Source organism: Emys orbicularis, chromosome 11 (assembly GCF_028017835.1).
Source record: "Emys orbicularis isolate rEmyOrb1 chromosome 11, rEmyOrb1.hap1, whole genome shotgun sequence".
NCBI lineage: Eukaryota > Metazoa > Chordata > Testudines > Emydidae > Emys > Emys orbicularis.
The window spans coordinates 31,141,573-31,161,621 of NC_088693.1; the positions used below are offsets into that span (position 1 = coordinate 31,141,573).

The 20,049-nt window shown below is 40.0% G+C and overlaps 1 protein-coding gene across 1 annotated transcript in view; it reads right to left on the bottom strand.

Moving 5' to 3' along the window:
• Nucleotides 1-4,331: 4,331 nt before the first annotated feature.
• Nucleotides 4,332-20,049, bottom strand: part of CCDC148 (coiled-coil domain containing 148) — a 106,467-nt gene continuing 90,749 nt past the window's right edge. Inside the window, exons 13-15 of the mRNA XM_065413685.1 lie at nucleotides 16,070-16,187; nucleotides 9,715-9,858; nucleotides 4,332-4,478 (exon numbers count right to left, since the gene is read on the bottom strand). Of these exons, the coding sequence (XP_065269757.1) occupies nucleotides 4,332-4,478; nucleotides 9,715-9,858; nucleotides 16,070-16,187 (409 nt within the window). The remainder of the gene's footprint in view (nucleotides 4,479-9,714; nucleotides 9,859-16,069; nucleotides 16,188-20,049) is intronic.

Genomic DNA, 20,049 nt, shown 5'->3' on the forward strand with positions numbered 1-20,049 from the left:
GTTGTTCTCAGGCTAAGAAAAATTCTGTCAGCCAAATTGCAGCAAGTCAATAATGGTACAAACTATCACAAACTCAAATCTACCATCAACAAACTAAGGGCCAATCTGGGCAGTATTTACTCAGACACCTTATGCTCATAAACAGGGACCAGCTAGAATCCCACACCTTGTTCTACCCAAGTGTAAGAAGACAGAAAGTTAGCACTGTGTACAATGCTCACTTTATATTATTTTTGATTACAAACATTTGCACTGTAAAAAAGATAAAAGAAATAGTATTTCAATTCACCTCATACATAGTGCAATCTCTTTATCATGAAAGTTTAACTTACAAATGTAGAATTATTATTATTTTTACATAACTCCTTTCAGCGGAGTGAGCCCTTGTTTGCAAGGGAGGATGGGCCTTTACCTCAGGGATTCGGCATGCAGAGGCTGGTGCAGGGAGGCTGAGCTTGCCAAGCCCCTGTTCCCTATGGCAGTGTTTCTCAAACTTTTTCTGCTGGGGACCCCATTTAGACTTAAAAAAAAATTGTGACCCCCTACCTTCAGCCCTGCTTGGGGTGGGAGGCTTGGGGCATGGGGCTCTGGGCTTCAGCCCTGCTCGGGGCTCTGGGTTTCAGCCCCTCTTAGGGTGTGGGGCTTAGGGTTTTAACCCCAATCAGGGCTCCTCAGGCCACTGCCACCCGCCGAGCTCTGGGCTGGGACTTCAGCCCCATCGCCGCTGCCCACTGAGCTCTGGGCTGGGGCTTCAGCCCTGTCACTGCTGCTGTCTGCAGAGCTCCGGGCTGCAGCTTCAGCCCTGCCGCCACCGCTGCCTGCAGAGCTCTGGGCTGGGGCTTCAGCCTCTCCCCCACCACCTCTGGAGCTGTGGGCTGTGGCTTTAGCCCTCCCTGCAGAGAGGTATGTGATTAACACGTTCATTTTGTTTTCAATTAATCCCAGCCATTAACTTTGATTAATTGCCCACCCTACTTTTGGTACTATCTTGCATGACCTTCTCATAAAAACACTAGAGAAATATAGCCTAGAGGAACCTACTATAAGGTGAGTGCACAACTGATTGGAAAAGCATACTCAGAGAATAGTTATCAATGGTTCACAATCAAGCTGGAAGGGCATGTCTACTGGGGTCCCACTGGGATCTGTTATAGGTCCACTTCTATTCAATATCTTCATAAATTATTAGGATAATGGCATAGAGCATACACTTTTAAAGTTTTCAGATGATACCAAGCTGGGAGAGGTTGCAAGTGCTTTGGAGGATGGGATTAGAATTCAAAGTGACCTTGACAAACTGGAGAAATGGTCTGAAATAAATGGGATGAAATTCAATAAGGACAAATGCAGAGTACTACAGTTAGGAAGGAATAATCAGTTGCACATAAACAAATGTGAAATGATTGCCTAGGAAGGAGTACTGCAGAAAAGGATCTGTGGGTTATAGTGGATCACAAACTAAATACGAGACAACAATATAAAACAGTTGCAAAAAACACAAACATTATGCTGGGATGTATTAGTAGGAATGCTATAAGGAAGACAAGAGAAGTAATTCTATCACTGTACTCGGCTCTGATAAGGCCTCAACTGAAGTATTACGTCCAGTTCTGGGCACCATATTTCGGGAAAAATATGGACAAGTTGGAGAAAGCCCAGATGAGAGCAACAAAAATGATTAAAGATCTAGAAAACATGATTTTCAAGGAAAGACTGAAAAAATTGGGTTTGCTTAGTCTGGAGAAGAGAAGACTGAAGGGGGACATGATATCCGTCTTCAACTACATAAAAGATTGTTATAAAGAGGAGGGTGATAAATTGTTCTCATTAATCACTGAGAACAGGACAAGAAGTGATGGGTTATATTGCAGAAAGGAAGATTTAGGTAACTGCCTAACTGTAAGTGTAGTTAAGCTCAGGAACAAATTACATAGGGAGGTTGTGGAATCACCATCATTGGAGGTGTTTAAGAACAGTTTAGACAACACTTGTCAGGGATGGCCTAGATCAGCCTTTTCTCAACCTTTTTGTGAAGGTAACACCCTTGGACTTAAAAAAAAAATACTGTGAGCCCCTATACTAAGACTTGAAAAAATTGAAACCCACTACCTTAAATATTAAGTAAATTATGAATAATACTGGCCCACCAGCATTAATAAATGAATCTTTTAAATATCTACGCAAATATATTGAGTAATTTCAGTTCCTATATTCTTATATTAGCAGAGAAATTTTTTACCCAAAAATATTCTATATCATGATTGTAAGACTTGTAATTCATAAGAAGTGAATTTATAGTTTGTTTCTATATAAAAATAAACTTTGATCTGGCACACAAATGTTTTTTCTTACCTTCACTTGCGACCCCCTCTAAACTCATTCCCAACCCCCAGGTTGAAAAACACTGGTCTAGATAATACTTAGTCCTGCCTGAGGGCAGAACTCTGGACTAGATGACCTATCGAAGTTCTTCCAGTCCTACATTTCTATGATTCTAAGAGTCATCCATTGCACAAATAAACACAGAATTGTAATTTGGGCACAAACACTCAGCAGTCAAGTCCAAACATTACATGTACAACATGCTAACAATAGGAGAGCATAGATACTGGAGTAGGAAGACATGACTCACTGGACTGGGTCCCAAAGGACCAGGTTCAGCTCCTGGTTCAGACACAGACTTCCCATATGAACTTGTGCAAATCACTTAATCTGCACTGTGCCTTAGTTCCTCATCTGTAAAATGGGGAAGTGCTTCCTATATCACTGGGGCATTGTGAGTGTACAATCCATTAATGACAGAGGCATTCAGAGACTATGGTGACTAGGGACATATGTAACCAGATCGATAGGGAATTGAATACATCTTATTTTTATTCTAATATTTATTGTCCCTTAATACAGCATGATCCATACAGTGTATGTATTTTATGAAAGGTTGAATAAGAAATTTCAATGTGTATATATTATTTGACAAGTAATGTAAAATGAAATAAAAAGACCATATTCTCAGTCATATGCAAATAGTTTCTTGAATGGTGATTAGGTTGCTAGGTGCATATTTGATACTTCTTGTTTTCATACATGTTACACGCATGTTATGTAAGGTTAGAAAAAGCGAAGAGTTATACGGAATTACTTTTCAATTTCCCTTTCACATAAATGAAAAAATTCCTTTTTAAAAAAAACAAAACCAAAATACAGATCCTAGAGCTAAAATGTTATTTCTAATTTTATAATGTATTCTGAAGGACTAAATTGCAAAATGAAATTGTTTGGATGATTGGTTTGCAGTAAACATGATGCACCAAATTGGTTTCTAATTTTAGAGAAAGGTTAAGTTTCCTCTTATAATAATGAAGGAATAATAGAAGCATTTATGATAATGAGGTTTTTATAATTAAAAAATCAAATTCTCAGGTAATATAACCTGATATGAAAGTTATGTGGGATGCATCTATGTACTATATTACCATCTAAAATGACTCTTTTGTGAAGTTATGTTAGATTTGTGTTGCCAATTAACACAAAAAATATTTCTTCAAAATGCCGTTTACCAAGTGCCAGATTGTATTCTGTGTGATTTGTGTGTGAAGAGCCCTCCACATGCAGATCTCACGTCTTCTGCCGGGAAGAGGCTCAACACTATCACACACCCAGTGGAGCCCTCTCTAGGACCTTCACTGGGGGAGGCTGAAAAAGGGTAAATCTGGGGGCAGGATCCCACATTATATAACCTTTCCCACAGAGTTTCCTGGGGAATGCTCAGGTGCTACTGTGGCCAAGGGGGAGACTACCTACAAGTGTAGCTCCAAAGGAACCACGCTGCCATGGTGGGAATGGGGAGAAGGCTTCCAAGGATCAGAACCAGTGAGGGAACATGCTGATGACCCATGTCTCCCATGGATCCCCAGAGATCCATCAGGTTTGGGGTTGGGCCCCACAGTGTTTATCATGTAGGAAAACACCATCCCAAACATGATGCTGTGTGGAAATCTTAACACAGGGTTCCATGCACAGTGACTCTTCCTGAAGCTTTTCCATAAGGGGTTGATTTGGCTCCAGATAATTAGATTACTCTCTCAGTAAACTGTTCTTAAAGAACATGAGGTTCCAAAACTCTATTCAAGATTGTGGGGGGAGTATTAAATGGCCTACTGCACATTCCATAGGAAATACATTTATTTTTAAATGACTGCACTGACTGAGAACTAAATAATTCTATGAAGTATCCTCAATTCACAAAGTTATCTAAATTAAAGACGTTTCTTAAAATTTTTCCTATTATAGTCCAGAGGATAGTCAAAGAGTTCTGAAATCCATTCTGGATTCTACATTTTAAAGACTGTAGATTCCATGTCCCTTCTTGGAAGTTTCAGTGGAGGAATTTTTGGTAAAATCTCTTTAGCATAAAGAGTTTTATGAAGTCCAGCTTCTCGAAGAGCTAGCTCAACACGAACTCTAGGGTCAGAAATGATCTGTTAAAATAAAATATCATAATGATGAACAGAAACAAAATATCAGTATTAATACTTTCTCAAAAAGTAACATATATATTTGTGTGTCTCTATATATTACCGGTACATAAAAACCTATGCTAAAAGAACATTCAAGTTAGAAAATCAAGGACTCAAAAGTTAGAAAATGCCAAAATTAACATCGCCTGTGCAATTTTATTTCAGTCTCCTTGTACATATGCATAACCTTTAACTTCATGATCATATATTTTTCCCACAGGATCCCTGCTTTATGAGTTACTCAAAATTGCTTTTTATTCTCTACATTTGATGTGTGGCTGCAGGACATATTTAATGCATACCATCCTAGCCCTGCACTGAAGATAGATTTACTAATTTCTTTCTGGGATTTCTATGGTGTTCACCAGGGCCGGCTCCAAGTTTTTTGCCGCCCCAAGCAAAACATTTTTCCCGCGCCACCCCGGCCCCGCCCCAACTCCGCCCCATTCCAACCCCTTCCCCAAATCCCCGGCCCTGCCTCCTCCCCCGGGTGTGCCGCATTTCCCCTCCTACCTCTCCCTCCGAGGCTTGTCTGGGAAGGTGGGGGGAGAAGCGAAGCGGCGGTGCGCTCCGGGGAGGAGGCAGAGGTGGAGTGGAGGTGAGCTGGGGGGGGGAGGAGCGGTTCCTCTGGCCCCGCCCCCCAGGATTACTTCCTGCGGCCCTCCCCATGCCCCCCACCGCCGCAGCTCACCTCCGCTCCGCCTGCTCCTGAGCGCGCCACCACCGCTCCGCTTCTCCTCCCTCCCTCCCAGGCTTGCCGCAAAACAGCTAATTCGCGCGGCAAGCCTGGGAGGGAGGGGGGAGAAGCGGAGCAGCTGCGCGCTCGGTGAAGCAGGCGGCAGTGGAGCGAAGGTGAGCTGGGGGGGAGCAGTTCCTCTGCCCTCCCCCCCCCAGGGTTACTTCCTGCGGCCCTCCCCGCGCTCCCCACCGCCACAGCTCACCTCCGCTCAGGGCCGGCTCCCCACTTTTTGCACTCCAAGCAAAAAAAAAAAAAGGAGCCGGAGTGCCACCCCTTGGAAAGTGCCACCCCAAGCACATGCTTGGAGAGCTGGTGCCTAGAGCCGGCCCTGGTGTTCACACTGTAGTTATCTGAGTGTTTCAGAAATATTAATTAATCTTCACAACCCTTGTGAGAATAGGTGGTGGTGGTATCCCCAACTTCTGCAAAAAATGAGGCAGGGGTCCTACAGAAGACAGCCTCATTCACTTCACAATCCTGATTTATTCCCAGAGCACCAGCGATCCTGAGCACTGAATGAGACAGGGGTCCTGTGGAAAATTTGTATGTGATCATGTAGTTAAAAACTGTATCATAATGCATACACACAAGATAATCTTAATTCTGGTATTTCCTAACTTGTCAGTGCTTAACTTTGTAACCTTAACTTTTTTTAAAACGTATTTTAATGTAATTGCCTAATTAAAAAAACAAAACAGAAATTCCATCATATGGAACCATTTTGACTCCCAGCTTCTGCCATCAACAGGGTTTAGCTCTTAAAATCCACAGCACAGACCTCTTCCACTAATGAAGTAAAAGGTAGCAGTAGGAGCCTGTTAACCTATATGCGGACAGGCCACTGGGGTGGGATGGGGGGATGAGATACACACTTTGCCAGTGGGTTTCACAGCTCGTTGCTGACAGCAGAGGTGTGTGGAGATTGAGGGTACATGGGCTCAATTCCAGATGCTGCACTGGAGATTATCTGCCCTCTGTTCCAATCCACACCCTCCAGCTCCTACTCTCTCTCTACTCCTTATCCACTCCCATCCCCTGCCTCCTGCAACCCTTCCCGCCCCTCACTCCTCAGCCCATTACATTCCAGTGTGCCTTCTTCCTCCCCATTGCCTGGGGACCAGCAGGGGAGTATTGAGGGCACAGGAGAGAGAGCCACACTGTTCTCAGTTCTGAGCCCAATACCACAGTGGTCTACAGTGTCAGGGAGAAGCCATTGCAGGAAAAATCCTGCTCTGCCCCTGCAGCCCTGGGATGGAAAATGCTCAGTCACTCTGTGGGGACAAGCATAGTCCGGCTGGCATGTAGGAGCTGTGACAAGATGGAGCACACTCACGGCAGACACAATATTTGGATAATTTAGGTGCTACACTCTAACAAGTCTCTACTGGCCATGTACAAACTGAGATATTACAGAAGCTTCTAAGTTGGCCAAATGTTGGTGAATTTCCACGTGGACAGCAAAGAGAACATCCCTGACACCAAGGTTACTGCCTGAAAAATTTTGAGTCCTTTTTCCAAAATACAGAAGTACTAGAGCTTTTCGATGAGACAGTTCAATTTTTTTTTTAAAAGGGCCAAAACAATTTATTTTTCTTTTGTCTTCTTCTTGGAAGGAGCTGAACCATTGCTGCTGAAACTTAAATAAAAAAAAAAAAGCACTGCTTATGGCACACTCAACATTGAAAAATCCAGTCTGAATCCTTAAAGTTTGGCAAAGTTATAAGAAACTGAAAATAAGGTCTCATAATGAAAAGTATCTAGCAGCCTTAACTAACAGCATCATTTAATTTCAGCAGATGCAGGGCTACAAGTTATACCTCACAAGTATACCAATAGTGTATGTTTCTAAACAGACGTTCCACATCATTATTCTAGAGCGTGGATAGTGTTTTTAAACATATGGTTATTGCTTTTGGGGAAAAATAAATCAACCTATAATGCTGTTGTACTACTGTTTAATTTCTATTTCAAGCAGAACTGGGAATGTCCTCAGCAATCTGATTCAAACTGAGAGAAAGAGTATCATTATTTTAAATTGGTGTTTTCCCTTTACACCTGACTAGGCTTGTAGAGGAGCCATCCCAGACAATGGAATAATTTGCCATTTCATTGAAAGACGTCTACTACTTAAGGTTTTAAAGCTACCCACCCAACAGTGACTCTCACTTGATGTAGTTTTCTATAAGGGCAGGAGTTTACCCTACACCTGGGATCGGCAACCTTTGGCAGGCGGCACGCCAGGGCCGGGCCGGTTTGTTAACCTGCCGCGTCCGCAGGTTTGGCCGATCGCAGCTCCCACTGGCTGTGGTTCGCTGTCCCAGGCCAATGGGGGCTGTGAGAAGCAGTGGCCAGCACATCCCTCAGCCCACGCCGCTTCCCGCAGCCCCCATTGGCCTGGGACAGTGAACCACGGTCAGTAGGAGCTGCGATCGGCCAAACCTGCAGACACGGCAGGTAAACAAACCGACCCGGCCCACCAGGGGCTTACCCTGGCGGGCTGCGTGCCAAAGGTTGCCAATCCCTGCCCTAAACATTTAACATAATACTAATCAGAGAAGGGGGAAGAACAACAACAATCCTTTAGAGAAATACATTATACATGTCAAAGAGTTTACTTTTTAATTTTAAGTATATTAACTAGATATTAGGGCTGTCAAGCATTTAAAAAAATTAATCGTGATTAATTGAACGATTAAAAAAAATTAATAATGATTAATTGTGCGATTAATTGCGTTGTTAAACAATAATAGAATACCACTTATATAAATATTTTTGGATGTTTAACACATTTTCATATATATTGATTTTAATTACAACACAGAATACAAAGTGTACAGTTCTCACTTTATATTTATTTTTTATTATAAATATTTGCATTGTAAAAATAAAAGAAATAGTATTTTTCAATACACTGAATACAAATACTGTATTGCAATCTCTTTATCATGAAAGTTTAACTTACAAATGTAGAATTATGTACAAAAAATAACTGCATTCAAAAATAAAACAATGTAAAACTTTAGAGCCTACAAGTCCACTCAGACCTCCTCCTTGTTCAGCCAATCGCTCAGACAAACAGGTTTGTTTACATTTGCAGGAGATAATGCTGCCTGCTTCTTGTTTACGTCACCTGAAAGTGAGAACAGGCGTTCGCATGGCACTGTTGTAGCCGGCGTTGCAAGATATTTACATGCCAGATGTGCTAAAGATTCCTATGTCCCTTCATGCTTCAACCATCATTCCAGAGAACATGCATCCATGCTGATGACAGGTTCTGCTCGATAACGATCCAAAGCAGCGCAGACCAATGCATGTTCATTTTCATCATCTGAGTCAGATGCCACCAGCAGAAGGTTGATTTTCTTTTTTGGTGGTTTGGGTTCTGTAGTTTTCGCATCGGAGTGTTGCTCTTTTAAGACTTCTGAAAACATGCTCCACACCCCGTCCCTCTCAGATTTTGGAAGGCTCTTCAGATTCTTAAACCTTGGGTCGAGTGCTGTAGCTATCTTTAGAAATCTCACACTGGTACCTTCTTTGCATTTTGTCAAATCTGCAGTGAAAGTGTTCTTAAAACGAACAACATGCTGGGTCATCATCTGTGACTGCTATAATATGAAATATATGGCAGAATGCGGGTAAAACACAGAGCAAGAGACATTCAATTCTCCCCCAAGGAGTTCAGTCACAAGTTTAATTAACGCATTATTTTTTTAATGAGTGTCATCAGCATGGAAGCATGTCCTCTGGAATGGTGGCCAAAGCATGAAGGGGCATACGAATGTTTAGCATATCTGGCATGTAAATACCTAGCAATGCTGGCTACAAAAGTGCCATGTCAATATCTGTTCTCACTTTCAGGTGACATTGTAAATAAGAAGTGGGCAGCATTAACTCCCGTAAATGTAACAAACTTGTTTCTCTTAGCGACTGGTTGAACAAGAAGTAGGACTGAGTGGACTTGTAGGTTCTAAAGTTTTACATTGCTTTGTTTTTGAGTGCAGTTACGTAACAAAAATAATCTACATTTGTAAATTGCGCTTTCCACGATAAAGAGATTGCACTACGGTACTTGTATGAGGTGAATTGAAAAATATATTTCTTTTGTTTATAATTTTTACAGTGCAAATATTTGTAATAAAAATAATATAAAGTGAGCACTTTGTATTCTGTGTTGTAATTGAAATCAATATATTTGAAAATGTAGAAAAACATCCAAAATATTTAATAAATTTCAGTTGGTAGTCTATTGTTTAACAGGGCAATTAAACTGTGATTAATTTTTTTAATCACAATTAATTTTTTTAGAGTTATATGCATGAGTTAACTGCGATTAATCAACAGCCCTACTGGTTTCTTTCCAGTGTTTTTGGTTTCACACATGACAATAACTTTCTATTATTAATCTTTCTGTTAATGGAATATTCATTTGTACACAATCTATACAAGATAGGCAATTACCTGTTGTTCACTGTATGTATGTAATGTAAACAGTGGTCTTTGAAGAATACATTCTTCTTCTTCAGTTCCAATGCCCATTTTAGCTTTAGATGCCACTGTATCAGCCACCATTCTAGCTGGATCAATTTCAGCAACAATAGCAACCTAAATAACATTACATGAAAATACTTATTAGTCAAATAGTTGATACTATCTAACTGGAATGAAGTTGGAGTGAAATGGACTGGCGTGGAGAAAAGTTCTTACCAAGGAACAGTTGTCCTTTAAACATATTCCTTGTGCAGCTCCACATTTGTGAGATGTAAGTGTGCCCATGCCAAACTTTGAACCATTCTGAAAAGCAATGGGACCCGCTGTGGGTCTAAATGATTGGTCTCCAGGCTATAAAAAGTATGTGTGACTTCATCTGCCCTCAGTTCCTTCCACTGAATCCAACAAATCTCAGAAAACTCAGAAGAAGCAGGGAAATGGGGGGCCACAGGAGGTGAGAAATGTGGAAATGCAGGAGCAAAACAAGAGTTATTGACAAATAACTCCTCTTTCTCCAATAATTTCCTCTCAATATGACTAGTAAACTAGCTATTTAAGAGAGGAACTAGCACTACAATCCCCCAGGAGGTGGACTGAGAAGGGTTAATTAAACAATGATTGCAGAGCTGATCTCCTAGAACAGGCAGCAGGGTGAGATTCCAAATCAAAAAAGAGTGGTCCTGCAGAAAGATATGTCTAGATACCCACAAATGATAGCTTTGCTTAATCTCCACAGTGGGAACAGTACTGGCTGGAGCTTTTGGTAGAGGGTAAGAGGATTCATGAAAATTTTGCAGAAATTCAGATGTGATACATAAGACAGACAGCAGTCTGCCAGGAGTCCTGAACATGGTGCTGTCAATCTTGTAAGCACTACGTTCAAGTCAAAAGACGGAACAGTTTATGGGATTGACAGAAATACACACGTATGTCCCTTCAAGAACCATCATAAGATGACATCAGGCAGAACACAATAGAAGAATCTCACTTAGCAGAAATTGCTGCTTAGGGATAATAGCATAGATCCCCTGACTCCTCTGAACTGAATTGACTAGCCCAAAATTTCAACATAGGTTATTTCGTTTGTGAATGCCTATTGATTACAGCTTATGCAGAGATCATTGTCCACTTCAACGAATAGCAGGCTCCCATAGACTCCTTCTTGCACTGAAGTAGTTTGTTCTGCACTCCTTCACAGCACCGAGCATCTGTTCTCAGCAATCTATCACTAGCTAGGCCACTATGTGAAGTAACTACAGATCTGGGTAGCAAACCAATCTCGTTTTTAGGACAGTCTCTTCAGATCAAAACTGCTCATCCATAGAGGCCTATCCTTCGATCCATGATGCTTCTTCTGGCATTTGGATGACAGCGCCACCATCTGGTGCTGAGATGACTCATCTAAGCCATATCTTATTCTTGGGCAGCCAAGAGAAGACCTAGCACCTCAGTATTTTATTATTTTATTTCTATTTTATTTAGAATAAATAAAAAGTGCCCATTCACAAAATATGCATGTTCTGCCAATTATTTTTGTCATTTTTTAAATAAACAGCAGCACATAATCAAACACGCACAGACAACCATACCTCAGTCACCTTACCTCAAAGGGTCAAATGCTAGGTAAAATAAATGGGCCATGCAGCATGCCCTGAAAATCAGCAAATCTATGCTATGTCAAATGAGGGATGAAAGGGCATAGCAGAGCCCCAAGGCCCATATGGAGGAAGCCCTGCCAAGCCTATGGAGGGAGACCTAGCACAACTGTGGCAGTGTATCACAGAGGGACAGACAGTCTCTCAGGTAGGCAGATCCCAGGCCATTTAGGGCTTTATAGGTCAAAACCTAAACCTTAAAATTTGTCTGGAAGCTCATACGTAGCCATTGCAGATCCTGGAGCACTGATGTAATGTGCTATCTAGATGGTAGCCCGCTTACCAACTCTGACTATGCTGAGGCAAAATGAATTGAGGCAACCTCACAACCAACAACAGTCTTGGCAGCTGAATGCCTTGAAAATTCTGTTGGTTCCAAAGAAACCTTGATGAACTATGGCCTCCTTGCTGGAAGAAGATACCAAAGTCTCTGATGATGTGGAGGGCATCATCACCAATATAAGCCTTGGAACAAAAGAAACTCCTGGAGCTTACAAAGATTCAGCACTGACCAAGCATCTTCTGGAAGTCAACACATAATTAATAGACCCTGGAATCAAGATGGGACTGAAGGTAGAGCTAGAACATCCTGGAAACTAGTAGGACTCTAGTTAGAAGGAGGCTGATCCAGGATTCAAGACTTCTTGCATAAGAAAAATATTTAGAAGCGCTTCTCTGCTTTCAGGCTTTGTGTGTAAAGGCTGCACAGACAGACCATGGAGCTGAAGAATGATCCTTACCAAAACAAAAGAGGCAGAAAATGTGTTGATCAGTCACTGACACTTCATTGCTGCCTGCTGGATACTTCTTATACCCACCCTTCTGGATTATGCATGGTTCAAAGGTAAGGGAACCAGTAAAGGCAACACCTGAGAACCACAGTTCTGGAGCATGGAAGGGCCCCAAAGAGGAGTCTAAATCAAAATAAGTCAAATAAAACAACTTCAAAATTTACTACACTACATTCTAAACTAAACTAAAACTACAGGCAAATGCAGAAATTCTGCCTAAAAACAGTGAGGGCACCATAAAGATGGTCCTTACATCCACAGCCATATTCTATTGGAAGTGAATGAGTACTGTAGGGCTGGCTTATCCTTTTGAAAGCTTATGGTTTGAATAGCCAAATCCATAAAGGAGAGCTCACATAGCCCACTGTTCTTTTAGATGGCTCCAAGCTGAGTATGCATGTGTGTACATCCTATAAGCAGGAATGTGCAGAGGTAAATATTGAAGAAGAGAAATTGCTTATTTCTAACCAGACTTTCCAAGACTGGAATTATGGTGGTTGTGCAAGAGCCCTCAACTGAGTGAGGGTATTGAATATATGAGGGGAAATGATGGTGTCCTCAGGGCTCTAAGAAAGATGTAGGGATTCTTCCCAATCAAAACCAACAACCAAAAAGTGATGAACGAGATGAAAGAAGTGGACTAATAACTTAGTAGTTATATTAAGTAACAGTCCTTACTTTATTAAAGAGTCAAATCTAATTCTTCTTGCAAGAGAGTATAAATTGCAGTTTGTAGACAATTTTTATGTAGTTTCTTTGTGCTGTAGTATATACAAGTGGCCTAATACTGTTTTGTAAAAATACAGCAAACTGCATGAAGAAAAGTCAATCTGAAGTAGGATATAACTGCGGACACCTAATCAGATAACTAATGCAAGCAAAAAATATTAAAACTGTACATGACAGAAGATTCAACCTCTCTCTCTCTTTAACCAAAAGGTTATATCCATAGTTTCACCATGTCAAAAAGATAAACAACTGAATGGACTTTCTAAATATTTTTATCTGTTCCAGATAAAAACTAAGGGATTTATTTCATGGAGTAAGACCCTACCAATATCGGGTGAAGATGGAGAAAAATGATTGATTAGAGGAATAGTTAAGGTGGAACTCAGTCATCGTCATCAAAAGCCTTTTTGGAGACATTTTAACCTTGATGTACCGTCACCAGCATGGTGGCAGCTCACAGAGTTACTGCGACCAAGAAAATATACTTTCTTGTATGTAAACAATGCCAATCTGATTCAACTGATTTAATCAAGTTTGTCTGGAACATATAGTAGAAGCTCAGAGTAATGATCCCCTTAGGAACAGAGGTTGTTCCTAACTCTGAAATGTTCGTAACTCTAAACAAAATGTTATGGTGGTTCTTTCAAAAGTTTAGAACTGAACACTGACTTAATACAGCTTTGAAACTTTAGTATGCAGAAGAAAAATGCTGCTTTTAACCATCTTAATTTAAATGAAACAAGCACAAAAACAGTTTCCTTACCTTGTCAAATCTTTTTTTAAACTTTCCCTTTATTTTTTTAGTAGTTTATGTTTAACACAATACCTTACTGAATTTGCGCTTTTTTTGGGTGGGGGGGTGGGGGAGGTCTCTGCTACTGCATGATTGTGTACTTCCGGTTCCAAAGGAGGTGTGTGAGTTCATAACTCTGATGTTCGTAACTCACTGTATTGACATCGCTAAATAATGTGGTTATTCTAGCAGAATATTTTAACTCAATCATTTTACTCAATCTTAAAAAAAACTTCAATAGGTTTAAAAAAAAAAAAAAAAAAAAAGACTGAAATAGCAGCCAATTGAACTTTGAGGCTCATTTATCTGAAAACCAGCTCTGAAACATGTTAAAGGAATGTAATGAGGACATTTTGGCCAGAAGAGAACAATCTAGCCTAGGCCTGCCTTTTAAACTCAAGAAAGTAAATTCAATCTGTATCTCTGTAACAAGCTGGCATGTTCCAGAAACCTGTACAGAAAGACAGTGCTCTTCTGAGTTACCATAAACTCTAGTGCCAGAACCATGCATAAAGTGTACTCATGCTGGCAAAGGGATCTTGCTAACTTCAATCAAGACATAAGAGGATTTGGGGTGTTGCTCTGAGTAGAGACAACTAAGGACTAGGACAGGGGTCGGCAACCTTTCAGAAGTGGTGTGCCGAGTCTTCATTTATTCACTCTAATTTAAGGTTTCGCATGCCAGTAATACATTTTAACATTTTTAGAAGGTCTCTTTCTATAAGTCTATAATACATAACTAAACTATTGTTGTATGTAAAGCAAATAAGGTTTTTAAAATGTCTAAGAAGCTTCATTTAAAATTAAATTAAAATGCAGAGCCCCCCGGACTGGTGGCCAGAAACCAGCCAGTGTGAGTGCCACTGAAAATCAGCACACGTGCCACCTTTGGCACGCGTGCCATAGGCTGCCTACCCTATGGCAAAGTGTCAAGTTACTTTTGCACATAACTGTTTGCAAGATCAGTATCACAGCTTGCATCTGTGCAGACAGATTTAATTTTTCAGTAAATAACTTTTCTTATGCATTTCTCTCCCTCAGGTATGTCTACACTGCAATTAAAAACCCTCGGCTGGCCTGTGCCAGCTGACTCAGGCTCTCAGGGCTTGGGCTAAGGGGCTGTTTTATTGCAGTATAGAATTCGGGACTCAGGCTGGAACCCGGGCTTTAAGACCTGTGAGGAGGGAGGGTCCCAGAGCTTGGGCTGCAGCCCAATCCCAGAAGTCTACACTGCTATGAAACAGCCCCTCATCCCGAGCCCTGCGAGCCTGAGTCAGCTGGCTCAGGCCAGCTGTGGGTTTTTGGTTGCAGTGTAGACATACCCTCAGAGCCTCATTTATAGACTTTCAGCTCTGCAGGATCATCCTTCCTTGTAGACTTTGTAAACTCTGCAAATCCAAAGTCTTAATTCAAGGAATTTATAAGGCCATAAACAGGCCACTCAGGCCTGGCTCACACACTGTATTGGGCTGCCTATGCCCCAGTGCAGAGCGTGTGCTGGGGGTGGGAGTCATAGGGAATTCTGCTATGGTCATTCTGGCTTGCATTGCAAACCACAGGCTACCCTGTGGAGGCTGCTGTAACACTAGGGCTATCTGAGTTGGCCCCTAGAGTAGCCCACAATTGGAAAGACACAAAAAGTGGTTTAAATAAACTTTTCCCTGCTCCCCACCCACACTCTGGGTTGCACTTCCTATGCTGCACGCACCTCCATGAATACAGCATAGAATCTCAAGTACTGGATTTCCCTTTTATTCCTTGAAGACAAAAAACAACTCAGGGAAATTAAATTGAAAAAAAAATTAAAGGTAACATAAATGTTTCAAAGACATATGTTCAAAGGTTAGGGAAAAAAATAACGTTATCACAGTAAATTTTATTTGGCAACCTTGGATAAGTGCTGTCTGGAATACAGTTTTTTCATGAACTGCACAAACTTCATAGAGAGTTAAACTCTATTCTGTGCAGAGAGCCAACCCAGGGCCTATGAACCACTTACGCTCATTTTCGGGGCTGAAGTGGTTCATAAGCCTTGTGCTGGTCCTCTGCACAGGATTGAAACTAAAAGGAACAGCAACAGAAGAAAAAGAGAAAAGGGTCCCAACTCAGAGAAATTAATGACTATCCACTTCCAAATGTTAACAGATTCCACTATGTCATTTAATATATTAATGCTCATATTGTCAGAAGCACAAAACACAAAGGGTGTGTAAAGTGGCAGAGGTAATGTTACTGTGAAAACCTTAACTTTTTCATTCCTTGATTGCTGGGGGATTGCTTTTGTAATGTGTTATATTAATGTAATTTTATGTAGCTTAATTGTATATCTAAATATTATACACAGGAAACAAAATCACCTGTTGCCTGAGGGCTTCAAGACGTCTCTCTCTTTCTTCTTTCTCATGGGCTTCTTGAAGGGACAGTTCTTTTCTCTCCATCAGGCGTATTTCCAACAGTTCTTGTCTAAACTTAACCCTGTAAAACAGAGCATATATATATGATGAAAACATTGGGCAAGTTGTATCAAACTGTGGTTTTAACGTTTCTGCTTGAAAACCAGGGTGAAATTCTTTATTCCTGTCTCATGAATAATACGAGGTTTCCTCAAAACACCTGAAACTAACTTATTTAACTATTTTACCAGAGTTTAAAGAATGGATAATTATTCATGAATATTCTCACAAGTTAGCTAATTATCAGAACACATTTATGGAGCCTAATTTTTGTCCAATATTCTCTATAATTCATTATTATTATTTTTCTTCCATTTTCTTCACTATCAACCTTAAAAGCAATGCACTCTGACATCCAGATATGGCAGCAAAAACATGACTCTCCCTATCCTTCCTCTTTCCATTCAATAAATAGGCAAGACCTCTAATCTAGCTTCTTGTAGAAGTAAGTAAAGCTACTGAATTGTATTGCCCTAAAAAAGCAGAAACCTGCTTTGTCTTTTTGCATGAGGTAGCATTTGCCCTCCCCTGTATTCATGGGACAGACAGACAGACACACACCCCTCTTCCTCAAAATTTTTAACTTCCTTTGGGGATATGCACTAGGAAGCACTGCAAAAAAAGTGGGGATTTTTAATACTATTACTCTTAGAAAAAGAAAAACTTTATTAAACTCAGAGGAGAGTATAACTTGTAGTGTAAATTGCAAGGATTGGGAAAAAGCAGCCAGTTAACCACGCAGTTACGAAAGACCACGGCTGCAATGATCCAAGAGCAATTAACAGGACAAACTGGTATTCAAGGATGCACAAGACACTCTCTAAATTTGTTCCTGTTGTTCCTGTATTTTGAATAGGTTCAGACTCACAACACAGGCCTCGGCAATATTTTTGTCTCAAGGTGAAAGCCTAATCTGCTTCTTGCATGAAGTGAGATGACTTAAGAATTTTTATTTTTTCATGGAAAATGGCAAATGATAAAATTAGCATTTTATTGAAAGCCTTTCATGAAGCTTTAACTGCTTGCACTACCATACTGTTTCTAAAATTATCCAGTGCTATTAAAAATGAGGCTGGAAGTTGCTAGGAACTACTAAATAAAAAATGTAGGGACATGTATCAAGGCCTGATTTTTAAGTGACTTGTCCCTACTGCAGTCATTTATACATGTATAAAGGGAGTGTGAAACACTATCACAGCAGAATGGTAGATTCTTACATGAATTTTGCATTCACTTTGCACAGGTGTAAATGATTACGTAATGTGCAAAGCAGTGGAGAATCAGGCCCAAGGTTTCTGTTTCTTGTTTTCTGACCAAGCAAGGGCTGAAAGTGTTGAAGAAGTGGCACTCCTAGCTCATGAGAAGAAGAAAGAAGATCATCATATTTTCATGATCATTCTATCTCAGTGGTTCTCAAACATTTTTACTGGTGACCCCTTTCACATAGCAAGCCTCTGAGTGCGACCCCCCTAATAAATTAAAAATACTTTTTTATATATTTAACACCATTATAAATGCTGGAGGCAAAGCGGGGTTTGGGGTGGAGGCTGACAGCTCGCAACCCCCATGTAATAACCTCATGACCCCCTGAGGGGTCCCGACCCCCAGTTTGAGAACCCCTGTACTATCTTGAGAAGATCATCATGTTGTTCAAGCTGTCCAGTCGGGAGCAGCATTAACAAAGATCTTTAGCTTCCTGGTCAGAGGATAACAGTAGAGATATGAAAGCTACATACACAACAGGAGGAGTTTTAATTTGTAAATATATTCTCAGTTGCAAATAGTATTCCAAGTTTAAAACAGCTTAATAAATATTTTATAGTTGACTTTAAGTGTTTCACTTCTGCTGTAACTTCACAGTATCCACATGATACTGTAATAATTTTATTATACTTACTATATTATACTCAGTAACATTTTAACTACTGTTATTTCAAAGTAAACTTTAATTTTACAGCAAAACATTTTAATTTTAATGTTTTAATATTCAATTTTGACTTTAAGTATCCCAGTAAATAACAATTTTAATAAGCAACAAGCTGACAAATGAGTTTAGCTAATTAGTTTCAGCAGAGCTACCTTTTGAAGTATTGTGGGTACATACTTATGTAATTTCTGATAAGCATAATTTCATTAAAATTCTGCTTTCAGACAGTCTCATAACTATTCAAGAGGAAAAAACTAACATGCTTATTATAAAAGTTTTAACAGAACTTTTAAAAATGTTTGTAATACAAGTTTTTTTCAGACTATAATCAGTTATTGTTTGTTACTGTGATTAGAATAAATATGTCACGAATGCTGTGGGTACATATAGTTTTTATGTAGTGGTTAAACAAAAGGACGGAAGCTCAGAAGATGTTTCCATATCTGACACGCACTTGTATGATCTTGCCAAGTCATTGGATACCTGGGGCCTAAAATACATCAGATGTTGGGCCAGGTTTTCCAGAAGTAGCTCCTTGCTGGCATCCATAAAATTTATGGGTCAAATCTTCAACTGGTGTAAATTGTCAATTGAAGTCAATGGAGCTATGACAATTTACATGAGCTGAGGATACGGCCCTATGTGTATACAGGGAAATCGGTACAGTATTTGCACATACAAGTACCCATTTGCCCTTTCAATGGACCAAATGCTGATACCTTTGTTGATACTGAGTAACCCATTACTCCACAAGTGGTTCCTATTGGTTTCAATGGGACTACTTGTGGAGAATGATACTATTCAATGTCTATAAGCATAACCTGCCCCATTTATCTCACGTGTATATGCAAATGCAGGTTTTGTCTGTTCAAATGTGAGTACATATGTGTATGCAACTCAGTCTCCACTTGAACATTTTTCTTATTAGGTTTCTATTTTTATGGTGGGAGTCTCTCTCATTATGGGATAGTTACCATGCAACAGACTCTATTACTTACAAAAAAAGCTACAATCTTCCTTAAAAAATTAAATAAGACTATTAAAGTTTAGTAGTCAGTAGCTGTGCACTATTGTTCTATAATCTCTTTCACATTCCTTTACTTTCCGGTCTTTTTAGAGCATTTGTGTAGAATGAACATCAAAAGTTTAGAGCTTCAAACAATGAATGATTCAGCAGTCTGCTGCAGTGAATTACACTTTGATTTTCTATCAGAACAGAAAACTATCAAATGAGGTATGAATAATTGTCACTACCCCACAACATGGATTTTTTAAAAGTTTTAAATAGTACAGCAATAATTTTACATTTCTTCATAAAGTCAGAAATTGTAACCTCAATAAGCATCAAAAGTGAAGTACTTAGTCTTTAAGAGGAAAAAAATCTTATTTATGGTCAGATTCACTGGCACTTTCTGGTAATGCAAAGCAGCTGTAAATCTGGTTTACTCATGCTTTGCAATACAAGCAGCTACAGCACACAAGTAAACCTCTGGAATATAGTCTTAACATAGTGACAGGATCATCCATGTTTGAGATGAAAAAGACCAATCTAGCCCTTCTCCCTCTCAATGATAATTTCATAGGCCCAGTCACCCAATTTTATCTTTAATTCAGAAAACTTTAGTTAAAAAAAAAAAGCCTATTTACCTTTTTGCATCCCATTTGCCTGCTCCTATTTTTGTGTCTTCTTCTTTGCCACCCCCTGTATCTGGAATAGCCAGACAATTCACATATGCCAAACACCTTTCCTGTCCTCCTTAAAAATCTACTGAAAATCCATTAGATCAGTAAAACATGCCACCTGTAATGACCACTTGCCATGCTATGTCTGTCTAGTACTGTATTGCTTTGTATTGCCCCCATTCTTAGTTTTGTAAAGCCCAATCCTACAAAGATTCTAGGACTACTCCTGCTTATAATTAAGCACATACCTAAGTCTTCATAGCATTGTGACCTT